General features: G+C 39.8%; 1 protein-coding gene and 1 long non-coding RNA gene across 2 annotated transcripts in view; one reads left to right on the forward strand and one right to left on the reverse strand.

Moving 5' to 3' along the window:
* LOC122173905 (uncharacterized) overlaps positions 1–16,851 on the forward strand; it is a 50,972-nt gene that overhangs the window by 31,934 nt on the left and 2,187 nt on the right. The window contains exons 2-3 of the long non-coding RNA XR_010592600.1: positions 1,767–1,952; positions 10,257–10,626. This is a non-coding gene — a long non-coding RNA (uncharacterized LOC122173905). The remainder of the gene's footprint in view (positions 1–1,766; positions 1,953–10,256; positions 10,627–16,851) is intronic.
* CA7 (carbonic anhydrase 7) lies at positions 1,640–12,956 on the reverse strand. The gene is made up of 7 exons (XM_005310881.4): positions 12,819–12,956; positions 10,317–10,514; positions 6,840–6,958; positions 6,047–6,142; positions 5,715–5,777; positions 4,279–4,434; positions 1,640–1,885 (listed from the first exon to the last, which is right to left on the reverse strand). Exons 1-7 carry the CDS (start codon positions 12,856–12,858, stop codon positions 1,763–1,765), a joined length of 795 nt encoding a protein of 264 aa, XP_005310938.1. The 5' UTR covers positions 12,859–12,956; the 3' UTR covers positions 1,640–1,762.

Genomic DNA, 16,851 nt, shown 5'->3' on the forward strand with positions numbered 1-16,851 from the left:
ACAGCATCTGCTTAACTATGCACAGCAACATCATAAAGTTTAGGGCAAGAAATGAAGGAAACCAGGCTGCAGAGGCATGCACTGAGTTGAGGTAGAATTTGAAGGGTTAACATCCAGGCCATAACAACAATCGCTACACCTGTACCCGACATAGTAAATGACAGCACATCCAGCAGCATGGCAGCTCGTCCATTATTTCACACATTTGGCACTCCCACAGAACAGCACCACCTGCAGGATCCCAGCACCATTTAATGCAGCATATAGGTAGAAATCCTCCCAGCCCAACACTGACAGGGCTAACCCTACTTAGTTTTGTAAGATCAAACAAACTCACGACACAAGGCAGCTGTAGGACTTTTAAGTGGGTGTAGGGTGACCAGATGTCCCCATTTTATAGGGACAGTCCCGATATGTGGGGCTTTGTCTTATATGGCGCTTATTACCCCCCACCCCCGTCCCGATTTTTCACACTTGCTGTCTGGTCACCCCTAGTGGGTGTCCGTGGGGTATTCTGTACTAATTCTGTAGTGGCAGGGTTGTTTGTTTTCTCAGTGATTTGTCCTTATTCCTATTTTAGTTGTGAACACAAGGAAGAGTTAAAATATTTACACTGAATATATTGTGATACGCTGACTTCAGTGGGTCTACTTGTGGGGTAAGGTAGTACTGTTCATGAATGTGAGTATCACAATCTGGCCCCTGCTTATTCAAAAATCAACTGCCCTCACTGCTTCTGGGTTAAGTCTGCTAGCAAACTCTCACAATCCCCCACCCCATTGCTCTGAGAGAGTGGAATAAGATTAAGCACTTGTAAACACTGCATTTACTCTAGTTATTTTAAGGACAGTAACAGCTGTCTCAGTCATCTGAATGTAGCCTTATTCCTAAGGAACATCCTTTCAACTGAATTAAGCATTGAGGCCCGATATTTATGCATGGCCTACTGGCTTTGGGTGAAAGTTTGTACAAAGTACAATGATGTGCAGGGAGATGGGTTATTTGTGAAGCACTGAGTGCTTTTATAACACTAATGTGAGTTATTTTTAATTATTATTATTTTTAAAATGTTAACACTAAAATTGTGTGAATTAGGCTTCAAAGTCAACCCCATTTGAGGTGAATGGAAGAAATCACATATTTTTTAGTACGTGCTACTGTTTCAGGCTCTGGTTGCATGTAAGAAGGCAACTGCAATTAATTAGAATATAGTCAAAGTATCTTCTAAACGAGAGGAGCTGGTCAAACTGAATAGAATCCACAGGAAATATGCAGGAAGATCTAAGCCTTTGATCTTCCAATGTCAGAGCTCATTAATATTATCCCACTCTTTATTAGATTATGGACAATAGCTCTAACCATTAGAAGTTGTGTCCATCACTATTATTAGATCATTGCACAAGCAATTTCCCATTCTAAAATCTTAAGATACAAACTTAAAATTATAGTTAATAATATGGAACATCACCACACTATTCTACTGGAGTACACCCTGGATTACTAAATTATTCCTGATTTTTAAAAATGTTCTCTTTTTTAGAGAACAAGATCCCATAATAATTATTTTAAAAGAATGGATCTGGCCCATGCAAAGCATAAAACCAAGAGGTATTGACTTTTTTCTGCACCACAACACAAAGTGTTCATGGAAATGGCTGTTTTACTTTCTCAATGAGATAGTCATCTGAAGATCAGTGATCTTGTGAGGCCCTTCAGACATGGAAGCACTTGGAAGTTTGAAGCTCATTATTAATTTTCTTCTTTAGGCCTTGAAGGAAGCACGAATTATTCTTCCCTTAAGAGGTTGAGGGGGGCGAAAATTATTCACCATCTGTATCCTTTCATCTCCCTCGCTGGTGAAGAGAAGAGTTCGGAATTTCTCCAGCTGTAAATTCATATGAAATAACTTTACTACTTGCAAAGGCAATTGGTGTTAATGTCATTGAAAAAAGGTAAGAGGAAGGCATTCAATACTTTTCAATCTGATAATAGAATATTTTCAAGCTAAGAGCCTAGAAAGACTATTAATGGCAGATGAAGGCCCCCAACGGTGACTGAATATTAGATACCTCCAAAAGTAATTTGTTTGAAATGCATGATTGGCTCACTTCAATATGTTCCACTGTTTTCTATATTTGGAATCTTTAATATGGAAGGTGCACATTTCCACTTCTGAAGCTTTCAGTTCCAGTTAGAGATGAAAAAGACCTGTTTGGTCATCTAGACAATACCCCCACCATTATCAGACTATTTCCTATGGTGTTTTGCTCAGTCTAGTTTTAAATGCACCAAGAGACTGTATTCCTATCACTTCCTATTGGGGAGAATATGTCAAATGTAATATGTCTCACTGCCAGGAAATTCTCCTGATAGTCAGCCTAAAGTTTTCCTTTCTTTGGGCCAGATCATCCCCTCTGCTGTGACTGGATGGTTCAGGAATGCAGAAGATCCTGGATAACATTCTCAGTTTGTAGTGCAGTGCAGATGGAAAAATAATAAACAGGGGTCTAGAAATATTAGAAAACATCAGAAGGAGATTCAGCTTGGAAATCTGCAAACTAATATATTTATGCAAAACTTATCGGAAACTCAGATATCCAATGGGAGGAAGAAATCTGGAAAACAGTACTGCTAAGTGACCTGGGGGTAGAGGTTATCAAATTAAAAATGAGTTATGTTGTTTGGCAAGGGGTAGGCTTGTTGTATCTACAAAACCGCCACCACACCACCAAAATAAAGACCAATTGGCAACCCTGTAAGAGACACTCAGGAGAGAGGCCAAGGTTTAAGTGGGCGAGGAGAAGACTAAACAAACCTCTCACCCTCCAAGGTGAAGCACATTGGCGGGGCAGTGAGGGGAACTTGCACTGCTGCTGCCTATGCTCTACCTGTTTTGTAGATAAAGAATCTCAGTCTCCAAGGCTGACAATAAGGCACTTTTCACACGCACTAGAAATTCACACAAAAGAACAAAAACATCTAGTCAATAAAATCAACAGGAGATTTACATGAAGCGAGATTCTGATGGAGGTGTTAAAGTTAGGAAGAAAAGAGTTAGAGACCTAAAATATAAAATGTTTGGAAACATGATGAATGTGCAGTTGTGACTGCTCTCTTGGAAGATGGTTGGAATGGGAGGAGGTCTGCTCTTGTGGCTAACACAAAAGAGTGGAAAGTCAGGAGATCTGGATTTTATTCCTGGCTCTGCCACAGACATCCTATGTAATCTTGGGCAAGTCACTTGATCTCTCTGTCTCAGTTTCCCTATCTGTAAAATGAGTGATGCTTGTACAGCAGTTTTGAAAATACATAAAAAAGCGAGTACCAAAGATTTTTCTTGCTATATCAAAGATCATTTAAGCAACAATTTTAAACAAGATTGTTTGGAATGTGTGGGCACTGAAGATGGCAAATCTGGGCTTGGAGTGAGATATTACATTATGAATAATGATTTATTATTCACTCTATAATACCAAGTGTGCAAATATCATCATTGGAAATTCAGAAAAAAATTAATCCCATTTTATAAGTCTGTGCTTTAAAATGTCTACAGATAGGTTCAGTCTCAAATCTCCCCTGCAGTCTCATGTGGCATCTACTTCCCATGATATCAATTACTATTTGGGAAGATGTGATATGAACATTTCTTTTACATTTGGTCAGACAAATATCAAAGGCTAAATCATGCTGAGTTACACCAGTTTTTGTTAAAACAGAATTTGGCCTAAGGGCCAGATTTGTAAAGGTGTCTAATGATACAGATAGGTATCTAGTAGGATTTTCAAAAGTACCTTGGTGCCTAATTGCCATTGAAATCAATGGGAGTTGGGCACCTAGGTACATTTGAAAAGCCCACTAGACACCTATCTGCATATTTAGGAACCCAAATACCTTTGAAAATCTGAACTTAAGTTTTTAAATCATTTTCCTGGCAAATAGAGTGAAATAGATAAGAGAATGTTAATTTGACAGATAGCAAAGAAATTCCAGGCAGGTCCTTGCATTCAACTAAAACATGGTTGCATGGGTATAAATGAGGGAAGAATTTGGTCCATTATATCTTTATGGAGGCATAACAAACAAAATGTTGGCTTTCTACTTTATCCACAAAATCCGTCATTCAGTACTTCAAGACTAGACATCTCAGGCTATTTGCCATTTCTTAAATTAGTCCCATTGTACAAAGAAAACAATCACTGCCCACAGATCCCATTTTGAACCCTAAAAAAATGAAGTCAGGAGTATCAAAACTTGGGGACAAGCTGACTGCAAGTTTACCTGTTTCTCAGAAATCCTGACAGGCTCTTTCAGCACTATCCACGTTACACTCTCATATAGAGGAGGTGTTGTTAGAGAACCAGGATATGTCCAGTAATTTAGACTTGAGGGCAGGAGGCATTTTGGGTTGAAGGTTCTGAACTGAGCTTTTGTCCCCTGGAAAGAACAGATACATTATATTTCTTTTTAAAAAAAATGTGTTTAAGGAGATAGATATTTATTGAGAAACAGAAACACCAGCTAATAGCTTAAAATTGCAAGAATAATGGGATGATAATTTGGCTCTGTCTAAGAACAACATCATCACGAGAATAGCACTCATCTAGTATTGTGGTGATATCACATGAGCTGTGGTGATCCCAGACCCAGATGCTGGCTTAGGGATGTATGTCCCTGCTGCCTGTGTTAGCACTGAACTAGTAAAACAAAAGGTCCCCTTGCAATTAATGCCCCTTCCCCATCGGGAAATTAGGCAGAAAATCTCTCCTCTGTATAGTACCCAGCACGAGCTGCTAATGGTGCACACTTCATCACTAGCATTTGCTTCTACGGAATTGTGGAATTCCTATGCTTCTTGTGCCTTACTACTCTGCTTGGAGTCTGGAGCAACAAGGCAATCTAGGCAAAGATTGCCTCTGCAATCAAACACCCAAATCTAGAACAAAGAGTAGGTCTATCCTGAAGCTGCAGGTGTAATTTCCAGCTCAGGTAAGCATGTGGCAGAGGATACTGAGCTGGCACAGAGTGCAGTGCCAGGAGAGGTTACACGACTACCTTCAGGGTTACAGTGGTCCAGAACAGGACTCCTGGATCCAGGCATTGTTACTGAGAAGGAGATCAGGAGGAGGAAGCACCTGCTCACTCACACTCCACAGCCGTGCAACCAAAAAACGCCAATGTGTCTGCAAAATTCTGCTCACCGCAGAATCCAGCAGGAGTGAGGACAAGGGCATCTCATCCTGAAGGGCAGTCCTGCCATTTTTAAAAGGAATTATAAGAAATGCCTGAGGGGGAAACGCTTCCTTTTCAAAGTGGGGAAGCGAGTTATGGCCAAGCGCATATCCACAACATCAGAATTCAATAGTCCCTTCTCAAAACACACAGAGGCAGGAACAACATGTTCATTCATTCTGAACTCCTTGATAGCAAAAGGGTATTATATTTGTGCATTAGATCCTACAATTCTAGGATACAAGGCAACCATGAGTGGTGAGAGACAATACATTAGAATTAAGTGTGTTTAAACTATCACTTTTATATGCCCTTGTATTACGTTACGTACTAATGATGGGTGAACTTCAGGAGGGGAGGGGAGATGGAATTTGCTGCTTTAATTTGTTTTTATTTCACTCAAGCTTATGCACAAGTTTATACTGTTTAAAAGTCATCCAAGTGATGGGAAGAAAAATAAATACAAGAGCAAACAAAAAACTTACTTTAAATTTTACCATATACAAGGCATCAGTTAGTCTGTTCATATTGGCATGTTCTTCTCCAGTCTACAAGTGTAATGGATACAGTTGCATGAGAATATAGATATGATATAGTTAATAATTATGCTTTGAATATATAACAGGCCATTTTCTGTCTTAGGCATGTTCCCACTGAAGTAGGTTTAATTGCAGTCTGCCTTGAGTCACTGCTTCCAGTAAAGTCATTTATTTTCCCCAAACAGTTCTTCTCAACTATGTGTCTTAGTTCTTAAACAGTTGACAGTTTGATGCGCCTCTACACACAAAACACACACCATTATTTTCATGACTCTTACCTCCAAGAAAATACCAACTACCGCCAAGCCATCTGGAGCTGCTGCTGCTTCTCCAAATGTTGCATATTTCCTGGCATTCCAATGAACCAAGTGGAGCTGTGAAGGGGAATCATAAAACAGAAGTATGAACAAGCTAAATGATAAAGGCCTTCACACAGGTTGTATTACGCTTAGTAAGCAATAACATCAGTCCGTTTATCACATAATAAAGCTTTGCTTGAAGGGCAGATTTGCCAGAAATTCTGGGACAAACCAACTCAACTAGGAATTTACCAAGTTCCAAAACAGCAGTCGTTTGAGCAGATTAGACAATGAACACCCCACCACCCCAAAAAAAGCACTTCCAGAGTCAGCTAGAACTACTTCTCTTCTTCCTTATCTGCAAACTGCTATTGGCTGCCAGAGCTATGGCCCCACCCCCAAAACCACGTTTATTAGGGTAGTGCCAAAGGGCCAACCAAGAATGGGGCCCCCTCATGCTACATACTGTATGGACACAGTAATAGACAGATAGAGCACAGGCAAATATAAGCAAGAGATGCTGGTTACTTATTTAAAGTGTGTGGTGCAGAGCTGTTGCTTCCAAACCCCATTGTGGATAGAGAGAAATGGCCAGCTAGAAACTGCATGTAGACAGCATTTCAGTTAATGAATATATAGATAGCAATATATTGCTTGGTTAAATGGATGGATGGGCCAACCTGCAAAATTCAAATCTGGATGCAAACTGTTCCAAATTTTGTTTCAGATTTGCATCCTGGCTGTAGTAAAGTGGTTGTGAAAAAGTTCTTACCTCAGAAGGAAAAGATTTGCTGTCAACTGTGTGCTCTGATCCCTGACTGTGCTTCATTCCCCAATGAAAATGAAACTGCTTTAGCCTATAGGGACCTTCAAGGGGCCCCCCATTGATCACTGTAAATGGAAGTGCATAAAGAGAATGTAAAAGATTAAATATTTGGTTTTTTTTACTGCCTGACTGTAGAAACTAGTTGGGTCAATAGTGGAGAAACAGCATCTCTCAAGAGCCAGGAGGGAAAAAATATATATATTTCTGATATACAGTATACAGAAGAGAAGCCAAAGCCACAATTAACAAAATACAAGGAAAGTCCTTTATCTTGGCTCTCAGGTTATTAGAATTAATAACATAGGGAAAATTTATTCCTGATCAAAGTCAATGAAGTTACATTAGGGATGTATCTGACCTATGATCCAGTGCCACCAAATCTGTTGGAAACTCACAATATCATCTGTCTAAGTAAATATCTCATGTCAGCTCCTCCATCCAAGTTTAGGAGAAGGTGAGTGAGGGTAAAGAGTTTTTCTTCCTGGCTGATATCAGAGATAGCAGATTTATACTAGAAGGAGAAACAAATTTTTACTGACAATTACTTATATAAAAATTTACCATATTCCTATTTAGCCTTTGGAAAGGTAAATTTGAGGTAAGGACATAGTAGCTATCCACCAAGCAACCAAGCTATGGATGCTTCCTATTGAAATTCAGAAAGCTGAACTGGTTTTTGTATTTAAAAAAAAAACAATTGGAATTAGAAACAGTTTGTGATGTGTTTTTAAATAACTTTTTGGAATTGTAAAGGTACCGGGACTTTGTGGAAGACAGGGAGTGGATCTGTTGAGTTAGAAGGTGCAGTTTTACACAGCCATATATCATTTTGCTACATATTTCCTCTTTAGGATTATCTTTTTCACTCCAGCAAAAATTCTCTATATTCTGTTTTCTATTAATACCTGATCCTGGTAGAGGAAGTTAATGAAATACCTTGTACTTAACATAGCACCTTTCATAAGAGGATCTCAAGTCACTTTACAAAGGTGGGGAAGACAGATAGGAGAGATTATAGGATTTGGTCAAGGTAAATACAAACTTTTAACATTTTAAATTTTAAAATAATACTTTTAATAAATGCAGCCCATTAATACCTAGGCAAGGTGGCCTACATTTATAGGAAGAAAATAAAATTTCAGCAGGTTAATCTGAGGTGTGATATTGCTAGTTGAAAATTTTCTTGTGCTTTAAAGAGACAGGACACCAAGAAGTTCATCTTCTGTCAAACAGAACTGAAAACTGGTAATTAATTAAGAAGTATTGTAAAGTATGCACATACCATGTCTATAATGTATTTTTTAACAACATAGTCCTTATCATTTTATTTGCTTCTAAATTTTTCGTGTTATGGAATTATTTCACTGCTCTTCACATGGAATATTAACTTTTAAGAGTGCAGTCCACAACCCCACCACACGGCTCAAATTGGACTTTGGGGTATAAAGGGTAGTTTCCTACACAAAGCACATAAGCACATGTTTAAGTCCCACTGAAGTTAACTGGACTAAAGTCTATCCCCTTAAAGTTAAGCACATTCTTATATGTTTTGCTAAATTGGGGCCTAAATGGGGGCTTATAGGGTAGATGAAATGCATCCCCCCCGTCCAACCCCGCCTTCCCCTGTCACTGGAACTATCCAAGTGCAGCTCTAGTAGCTTCTCTCCAGGTTTGCTCTCCTCCAATAGCCCCCTTCATGCCAGTCTAGCGGATGGAAAGTCTCTCCATAATTCACCAGGGACAGAGAGCCCCTACCATGGATGCTGCGGTGCTGCCCTCCCCTTGAGGAGCAATGCAGGACCCTGTAGTGCAAACCCTCTGAACCTAGGTGAATTTCACTATTAAATGGATAGATTTCTATTATTTATAACTAAATTAAAATTGTCTGTGAAGATAGTTTTTCCAGAAACATTTTACAAAGTCACTTTCTAAGGCCACATGCTTAAAAGAATCTTTAAAGAAGCTAATTTTAGGCAAGCTCAGATCCATTGTCTTTACTGAAAACTCAGAAATTATACTTGCAAATTGATCATTCACTGAGCTGTTTGCTTGTCCTTGGGTTTTTTTCTTTTAAAAGATCCAGTAGCTGTAACTTAAGCCCATACCTGATAATGCTCTGACAACCTTATGGGATTACTTCAAAGGCAATAGAGAGTACCTCAAGCCATTGCAGGTCATTCATTTCCCAGCAACCATAACATTTAGTTTGAATATCAAAATAAACTGGCATCAGCAAAAGCACCAAACTGGATGAATGACCATTAGTTGCTGACATAAGTTAAAATAAAACAAACTAGCCCATCAGAGACCATTTAGATAAAAGCTCCTCTCTACTTACCAGTTACTAATAGATTTATGATATTCTGTGCCTCAGAATCAGTGTGTAAGTGAATCAGAGCACAATTTTCTATAGAGGCAAAAGGAGAACAATCTAATACAGGGTGGCCGAACTGTGGCTTGCGAGCCGCATGCAGCTCTTTTACAGTTAAAGTGTAGCTCATGGAGTCCCTCAGGTCCCCCCCGTTCTCCACCTACCAGCCTGGGGGGGAAGCTCGGGACCTCTGCCTTGCAGCAGGGTGGTCGGGTAAGGGTTTCTGCCCAGTAGGAAGGAGGGTCTCGGGGCTTCAGCAGGAGCGGAGCTGAAGCCCTGAGCCCCGTCAGGCACCTTCCACGGGGCTGAAGCCCGGAGCCCCGGCAGATGTGCCCCGGCTCTTAAACTTCTGAAGATTGTCATATGCGGCTCAAAGGGTCTGCACGTTTGGCCACCCCGAGCGAGTATTTAACAGCACCAAAACTCACGTTGCCTAGAGCTGAAGATGAAGGATAAAAGGCAGCTGCAGCTTGTGTAACATGCACAGTCTGCCTCCTCAGCAGAACTAGCCAGAGAGTCTGTATCATTTCTGAAGAAGCCTGGGAAAGAGGAATCAATGAGGCACCTGTGCTGACAGGTCTAGGTCATCAAGAGCACTTGATATCTACGTGGTCTGTATTCAGCAGAAGTGACCACCTTTCCTCTCAGGACAAATCAGAGGAACCACCACAAATTGAAATGCAGAGTTTCCTGTCCGCAGATTGAATTCTTCCTTACCATGTAGGATGTGGATCTGCTAAGTGACACTCTGCACAGAGACTGAGCGCCCAGTCTCTCCACTTTTCAAACCTCTGCCCAGATTGTGATATTAAAAAAAAAAAAAAAAAAAAAAAAAGAAGGCAGGCCCAAGAAAATGGTAAAACAAAAGTGGCTCAAATCACATATCCCAGGCAAGTAATGCCACTGGTCTCATATCAGAAGATTTAAATAGAGCAAAATTGTACACTAGCCTTTAATTTTACTTCACATAATGTATTTTATCATCTCTCTAGCTAAGAAGGTGAAGAAATATAAGCTATGAGATCTTAATTCTAAGACAGCATCAAGCTCACCTGTCTTGTCATCAGCATCTTCAAAGTCCACCATGACTGAGTGGCCATTGTTGGAGATTTCAAGAGATGTACACGATTCATATGAGATAATAAGAGGCTTCAGACTAGGATCATAAACTGCTTGCCTGGAGACTATATCAACAGGTGACTGACGATGTCCCTGGGCAATGGGATATGATTTGTACCACTCAGAAGGCCCTTTGAGACAAAGGAAAGGAAAATACCGTTACTTCACTTTTGCCACAGAGAGAAAAGAATCATTAGAAGTTTTTATGAGCCTCGGAGTGATGCCACGTTCATTGGAAATCACGTAAGTTTGACATCATAGGAGTTATCTGAAACACTGTGCGTTTTATTGTGTGTGTTTACAGATACTAGCAGTGCAGCCTGCAGCCTGGTGGGCGATTTAGCACTTTTATGACAAGCATAATGATGGGAACATAATACAGCCACAGGTACACCAAGACCTTTCTGCTTATTCCCCAGCTTCCTGTAGAAATTAAATGCAATTACAAATAGATTATTCCAGAATAGACTTGCTTGAGGAATCTCTCTCTGTTGATATTTTAAACACATACACTGTGTATTTTAGCTTTCCTGGTGATAAATGCTTGAGATTCAAATTAGATACAGATGACTCAGAATGTCTCAGCTACTATGTGTTTATTTTTAAACCCATTTCATGACTGCAGTAAATCTTTGAGAAACAGGCATTATTATTCCATAATGCCACTATGCTATTTCTCTACTGCAAGTGAGCGGTACAGGATGATTATCAACATTTTTGGACTTCCTGACCCCAAAGGAGTGGGATTAAATACGAGTATAATCACATAGCTTTCTGCTCTAGGAGCAGGAGTGCTCTCATGCTGTTTAAGATGACAAGATCATATCTACATCAAAGAATTATTTATTGCTACCTTTTACACCTCTACCCCAATATAACGCTGTCCTCAGGAGCCAAAAAAATCTTACCGCGTTATAGGTGAAACCGTGTTATATCGAACTTGCTTTGATCCGCCGGAGCGCGCAGCCCCGCCCCCCCCGGAGCGCTGCTTTACCGCGTTATATCCGAATTCATGTTATATCGGGTTGCATTATATCGGGGTAGAGGTATACTTTTGTTTCACTTGTGTATTTCATTACAATACACAGCAATGTAATTCTTCTACTCCCTGTTTTGGGAAAGTTATCGTGTTGACTTTTTAATACATTAAAAATAACCCAAAATACTTTAATTGTAGCATTCTCATTTTTGTTAAAAATGGTTAATCACTCACAGGTGTAAACTACTGCACTTGCCCCAACCTATGTTGGTAAAAAAAAAAAAAAATGTAATGTAACATACTATGTCGGACTTTGGCAGGCATTGAAGCACTAGCTTATAAACTATATATTTTCCTTTTCTCAATCTGGGGGCTGTTTTTAAAAGAGATTAGGTATTGAAATTCTATTGAAGCTTATACAATATAACTGAGCCTCGCTCACAGGGCTGCCCGGGGGTGGGGGGGGGCAAGTGGGGCAATTTGCCCCAGACCCTGGGCCCCACAGGGGCCCCCATGAGAATATAGTATTGCAACTTTTTTTTATGGAAGGGACCCCCGAAATTGCTTTGCCCCAGGCCCCCTGAATCCTCTGGGCAGCCCTGCCTCCTCATAAGCTTTTTATGAATAAAATAGATACATACAAATACACACACACACTTACAAATAATATCTGCTGGAGCTATGCATCTTTCACTAGTGTTCTAGCTTTAACTCAATCATGTATAAACTTGTTTTACTGGGGTAACATCAGTCATTCATCCATCCATTCTCTTCAAATGATATAGATATTGTACAAATTTTCAGGAGTCTGCATAGTCTCCACATAAGTTTTCTTTACACATATACTTTTTTGAGGAGCGGGAGGCGCAGAAAGAGAATAACTTTAAATTAAAGGGGCTGTTAAACACCAGGAAGAATAGTATGGCTTGTTTAATAAAAAATGCCTCCAATATTTAAATACTGATCTATATAATTTCTTGGAATTCAAGGAACCTATATAGCATGAATATCACATTTTAGTCATCTTAGTGGGATCAGACTGTCCATTACCACTCCACCAAATCTCCTTCATTCAAATGATTGTTTTAGAGGGAGAAATAAAACCCCAGTTTACTATTATCATTTTGCGGAGGAGATGGCTAAAATATCTGCAGGGAAGACTCTCAATGTCCTCCATCCCCATTTAAGAAAGATGCAGGTTTCTTACACACAGATTACGGCAGTGCTGCTGATTATGACAGGACCGCAGCAGGTGAAGTTTGTCATCTCCAGGTGCCCTTCTTTCGGTGTTGTTTAATACTGATAAACTAGTTAACTGCCTGCTGCACATTTGATGCCTGCAGATGATGAAATACAGGCATCTCTGCAAGGATTAGACAAGGATATTGAGGAGCTGATGATCGGGAGAGAGAGAGAGAGAGAGTGATTAGGTTAGGAAAGGATGGATGTAACATACCATCATCCTGTCCGTATCCCCAGCAGTGGTGTCCGGTCATTATGCAGGCTGCTGTGCTCTGCTTTGCTCTCAGCTCTTTGATCCAATTGCTGCTGCTTACCTGCCTTTATAATGGCTCATTTGCAGGATAGTGTCAGCCTCTTAAAGACACAGAGCAGCTAAAGCAATTCCTGCAGGAAGAGGGAAGGATCTTGGTTCCTGATGGTCTCAGCTACACAGATTCAACTCTGATTTCTGCTGCTACTGCTCAGCCCATTTCCAGTGCCTACTCTGCACTGGTACAAAGGAAACCTCTAGAATTCTCAGTGCCCCCTTCCCAGTATTATAGATGCATTCAGTTGGCCAGAAGACAATACGCTGTCAGGTGGCTAGTGGCATGTGTCCTATATCCAGGGTCAAATCTGGGACAAAGTAGTAGTATTCTCTCAAGCTCCATCCACAAACTGAGCCCTACCCACTTGACCTGCCAATGTTAGACATCAGTCACAATAAACTGTGCAGATCTTCTTAATAGCATCTTCCTTCTTTCTTGGGTGCTCTGCATGGAGTGACATCATCTGATTGTCATCTTTCTTCTTTTTTGAATATTTTGTTCAACAGTGAAATAGTTAATAATGTTTACATTGAAATGATCATTAAGCTTCGGAGTCAACATGATATTAATTAAAGGATTTTTCCCTTCTCAGAGCTATTGACTCATGCTGTCTGCAGACTCAGGCAGATACTACTATATCGGTTTATCCTCAATTCACAATTTGTACCTTTTCTTTGTAATCGGGTTGTCTTTGTAAGGAGACTTACATTTTGTAAAAAAAACCCAGCATCATAGCTTAGTTTCTGGAACACAAGATGGCAGACTTGAAAGAAAAGTACCAGCTTGCTAAGTCTCCATAACCTGGTCCAGTTCAATGCCTGCCTGTGTCCTGCTACACCATAAAAAGGTCAGAGGCAGCCAGATGGGCTATCCAGTCTGTTGCTGCAAAAGTTCACAAACCCTGAGGAATCTTTGTGACAAGAGGGACCACTCTTCATCATGGCATGACAAAGAAACGTAGGGTCTGATAGCAACAATCTGGTTGTGGCCTGGCTTAAAGGTATCAACTCAGATGTCTCTACTATGCCAAAGAGACTGTACCAAAAGAGACATGTAAATAAAACATTAATTTATCCTTAGCTGGACCAATAGCAACGTATACTGTAGTTACCAATTAAGATAAATGGATCTGCACCTGATTACATCTGCTCTGAATTGGTCTTGGTGGCTCACACTAACTCAGAACAATTATTGGTAAAAGCATATTTTAGGGATGCAGGTAGGCATTCAGACTAATCGTGCTTCCAAATCCATAATTTTTTGCTAGATTTGAGGGTGCTAGATTTTGTCAAGACTGCATTATACAAATGCATCAGTAGTTTTAATTACAGCAATCGCACACAATGATATGGATGCTCTTACTACAGAACCAAGAAAAGGAAAGAGACAAAAAGAAATAAAGAAAAATCAATGAAAATATTAGTATGCAGTACTCACATTCTTGGAGTTATTTAATATGATTTAATTTTATTTTTCTGAACCTCTCAATTTAAATAATGAGCCTGATATGAAACCTTTGTGATTGACTGATGCAAGTTAATCCACTGTAAACCAGCTGTAGACTGATGCAAGTGTGTCCACACAGGACTTTTGCACTGGTTTAACCAAATTAGTTTTTACATTGATTTTAGCTAAACTGGCGCAATATCTGTATTAGGTCACTCAATAGGTCTGGGAGACCAGATGACATTTGTGAGATGGGATTTGAAGAGAATCATAGAATCATTTAACTGCAAATAGGCAGGAAAGCTGTTATACATGATCGGGGCAAAAAAAGGAAAAGGATCAGCTACTCACTCTGGAGTAGCCAGGAAAGGGAAGGAGTCTGGCATTCCAGGGCAACAGGGAATAGGCCATAAAATTGTAAAAGCTGAAGTCAGAGAAGTGGAACAGGGACAATTATATAGAAAATCTTGAAAATTCTCCTCTTACATACAGCACAATGCCACTGAAGTCCATTTGACATTATATGTAATGATTAGTGTATATTTTCTCCATTCAAAACTATCAAGCTTTCATCTCCTTCTATGTATATGTTTACATGTGGATAAGAATTTGGCCCTAAGAGGAGGGCACAGGAAAATTTCTGAGAAGAGAGGAAACATGTTCCTTTCAGATGTGGGAGAGGAGATAAGCTCTTGCATTATGAAAAGAATTTAAGTTTGGATAGTTGGGATTCAGGGAAAGTGAAAATGCAGGAATAATAGTAGTTCAGAGAAAGCGATAAAGACATCTTGAATAAATGTTCCAACACAGTGCTAGAGATAGTGTCTAATGCAGAGAATATGTGATGTAAAACATCCCCAAAAGCCAATCAGGTTTCTCTCTTTTAGAGGCAGTGTCTATTCTGATGTCAAGAAATTCCCTTCTAAATGGGGGGAAGGGTGTGTATCTGATTTTCATATTTGAATATGTCAAGTAGATTATTATATAATTCTGATGGTTCCATTTGCCCTGGATTTCCATTGATTCTGTCCCTGAAACAGTTTTTAATATTAAGATGAGGGTAGGAGCCAGATTCTGATCTCACTTATTTTATAAACATATAAATCAGGAATAATTCCACTGATGTCAATCAAGTTACACTGGTTTCAGTGAGGAAAATCAAGTAGTAGATGTTCAATTTTGAGCTGAAAGAGCAGCTGCACTTTCTCAGCCCATCTGAGACTGTGGTGCTTTTCACATGTTTTCCATAGACATATTGCTACATCCTCAGATCATTTTCTTGTTTATTGGTAAATTGCAATAAAATATGAGAAATCCATCTACGTCAGCAAAACATGACAGGTTAAAGGGGCATTCAACACAATGATTCTTAACAAATAACTTTTTAAATATGTCAAGCCCCCCTAAGCTTCATTCTATTGACTCCTGTTTCTCCTTGATGTAAGAGATCATAGCAGTGTAGTCCAATGAACAGACCACCAGCGTGTCTATCACGAGACTTGGGTTCTATTCCTCATTCTGTCACTGCTGTGTGATGTGGACAAGTCATACCTACCTCAGTTTCCCCAACTATAAAAGGGGAATAACCTGATTTGTAAATTAATTTGAGATCTACAGATGAAAACTGTTGTATAAATACTAAGAATTATTGCTAAATAACTCCAAAGGAGACTGGAACTGGTTCCATAGGGGCTCAATAAGTCATGTTTTTCAGATTTAAAAAAAATATACATACCTGAATTTTTATGAACAGGCTCCAGACTCCAGATAGACTTTGTGTCAGCTGTGACAACATAGCTGGTGCATGCTAACGTGCAACTGTAGAGAGGAGCTAATGAGCACAACTTCAGGGACTTAAAAGAAAAAAATAGTTATTTGGCGGTGATGTAGTGAATGGCTAAGAGGTGCTTTGAGTACATATTGCTCAAGTAGATCTTTTGTGATTTTCTTTGTAGCCTAACAACAATGGAAGTGGTATATCTGAATCAGATGTGTGACACCCTGGCACCCCAATATTCACCACTGTCATGTAATTAGGATGTGTTTTGTACAAAGTGAGCCTTGTGAGGTGTCATTCTAAAAGGTTTGATCTTCTAGACATTCATATCTTGTTGGAGGGTATGTGCTATCGTTATATGTGAAGTTATGAAGTTTGGCTATATATGTGTTACTGAAACATGTTGAGAGGCTGAAAACACCCACGAGCAGCCTTTCGTGTACAACAGTAAAAAGGCCAAACAATGTTAATGGTTTATTGAGGAAATGCACACAAGCATAAGGATTACCCCAGGAACTGTGTACAGTAGAAACCTCTCAGAGATAGCCCTACACAATGGGAACTGTTTGACCCAGGTCACAGCAGAAGAGCTTTCCAGCAAGTGGGAAGAAGGCTGGGAGGCTGGTGGTGAGAGAGCCTGCATGTGACTGCAGCTGGGTGTGTCCCTACCTGTGTGAATGCTGCTGGAAGTGCAAGCTTGGAGGGCTTTGCAACTT

Source organism: Chrysemys picta, chromosome 14, assembly GCF_011386835.1.
Source record: "Chrysemys picta bellii isolate R12L10 chromosome 14, ASM1138683v2, whole genome shotgun sequence".
Lineage (NCBI taxonomy): Eukaryota > Metazoa > Chordata > Testudines > Emydidae > Chrysemys > Chrysemys picta.

Bases quoted from the DNA above. Each gene is read 5' to 3' on its own strand.
- CA7 (XM_005310881.4), bottom strand. From the start codon at position 12,858: ATGACCGGACACCACTGCTGGGGATACGGACAGGATGATG. The intron at 6,143-6,839 runs GTAAGAACTTTT...TCCCCTTCACAG, and splicing joins GCAAATCTTTTCCTTCTGAG to CTCCACTTGGTTCATTGGAA. The intron at 1,886-4,278 runs GTAAACTTGCAG...ATGAATTTACAG, and splicing joins TCAGGATTTCTGAGAAACAG to CTGGAGAAATTCCGAACTCT.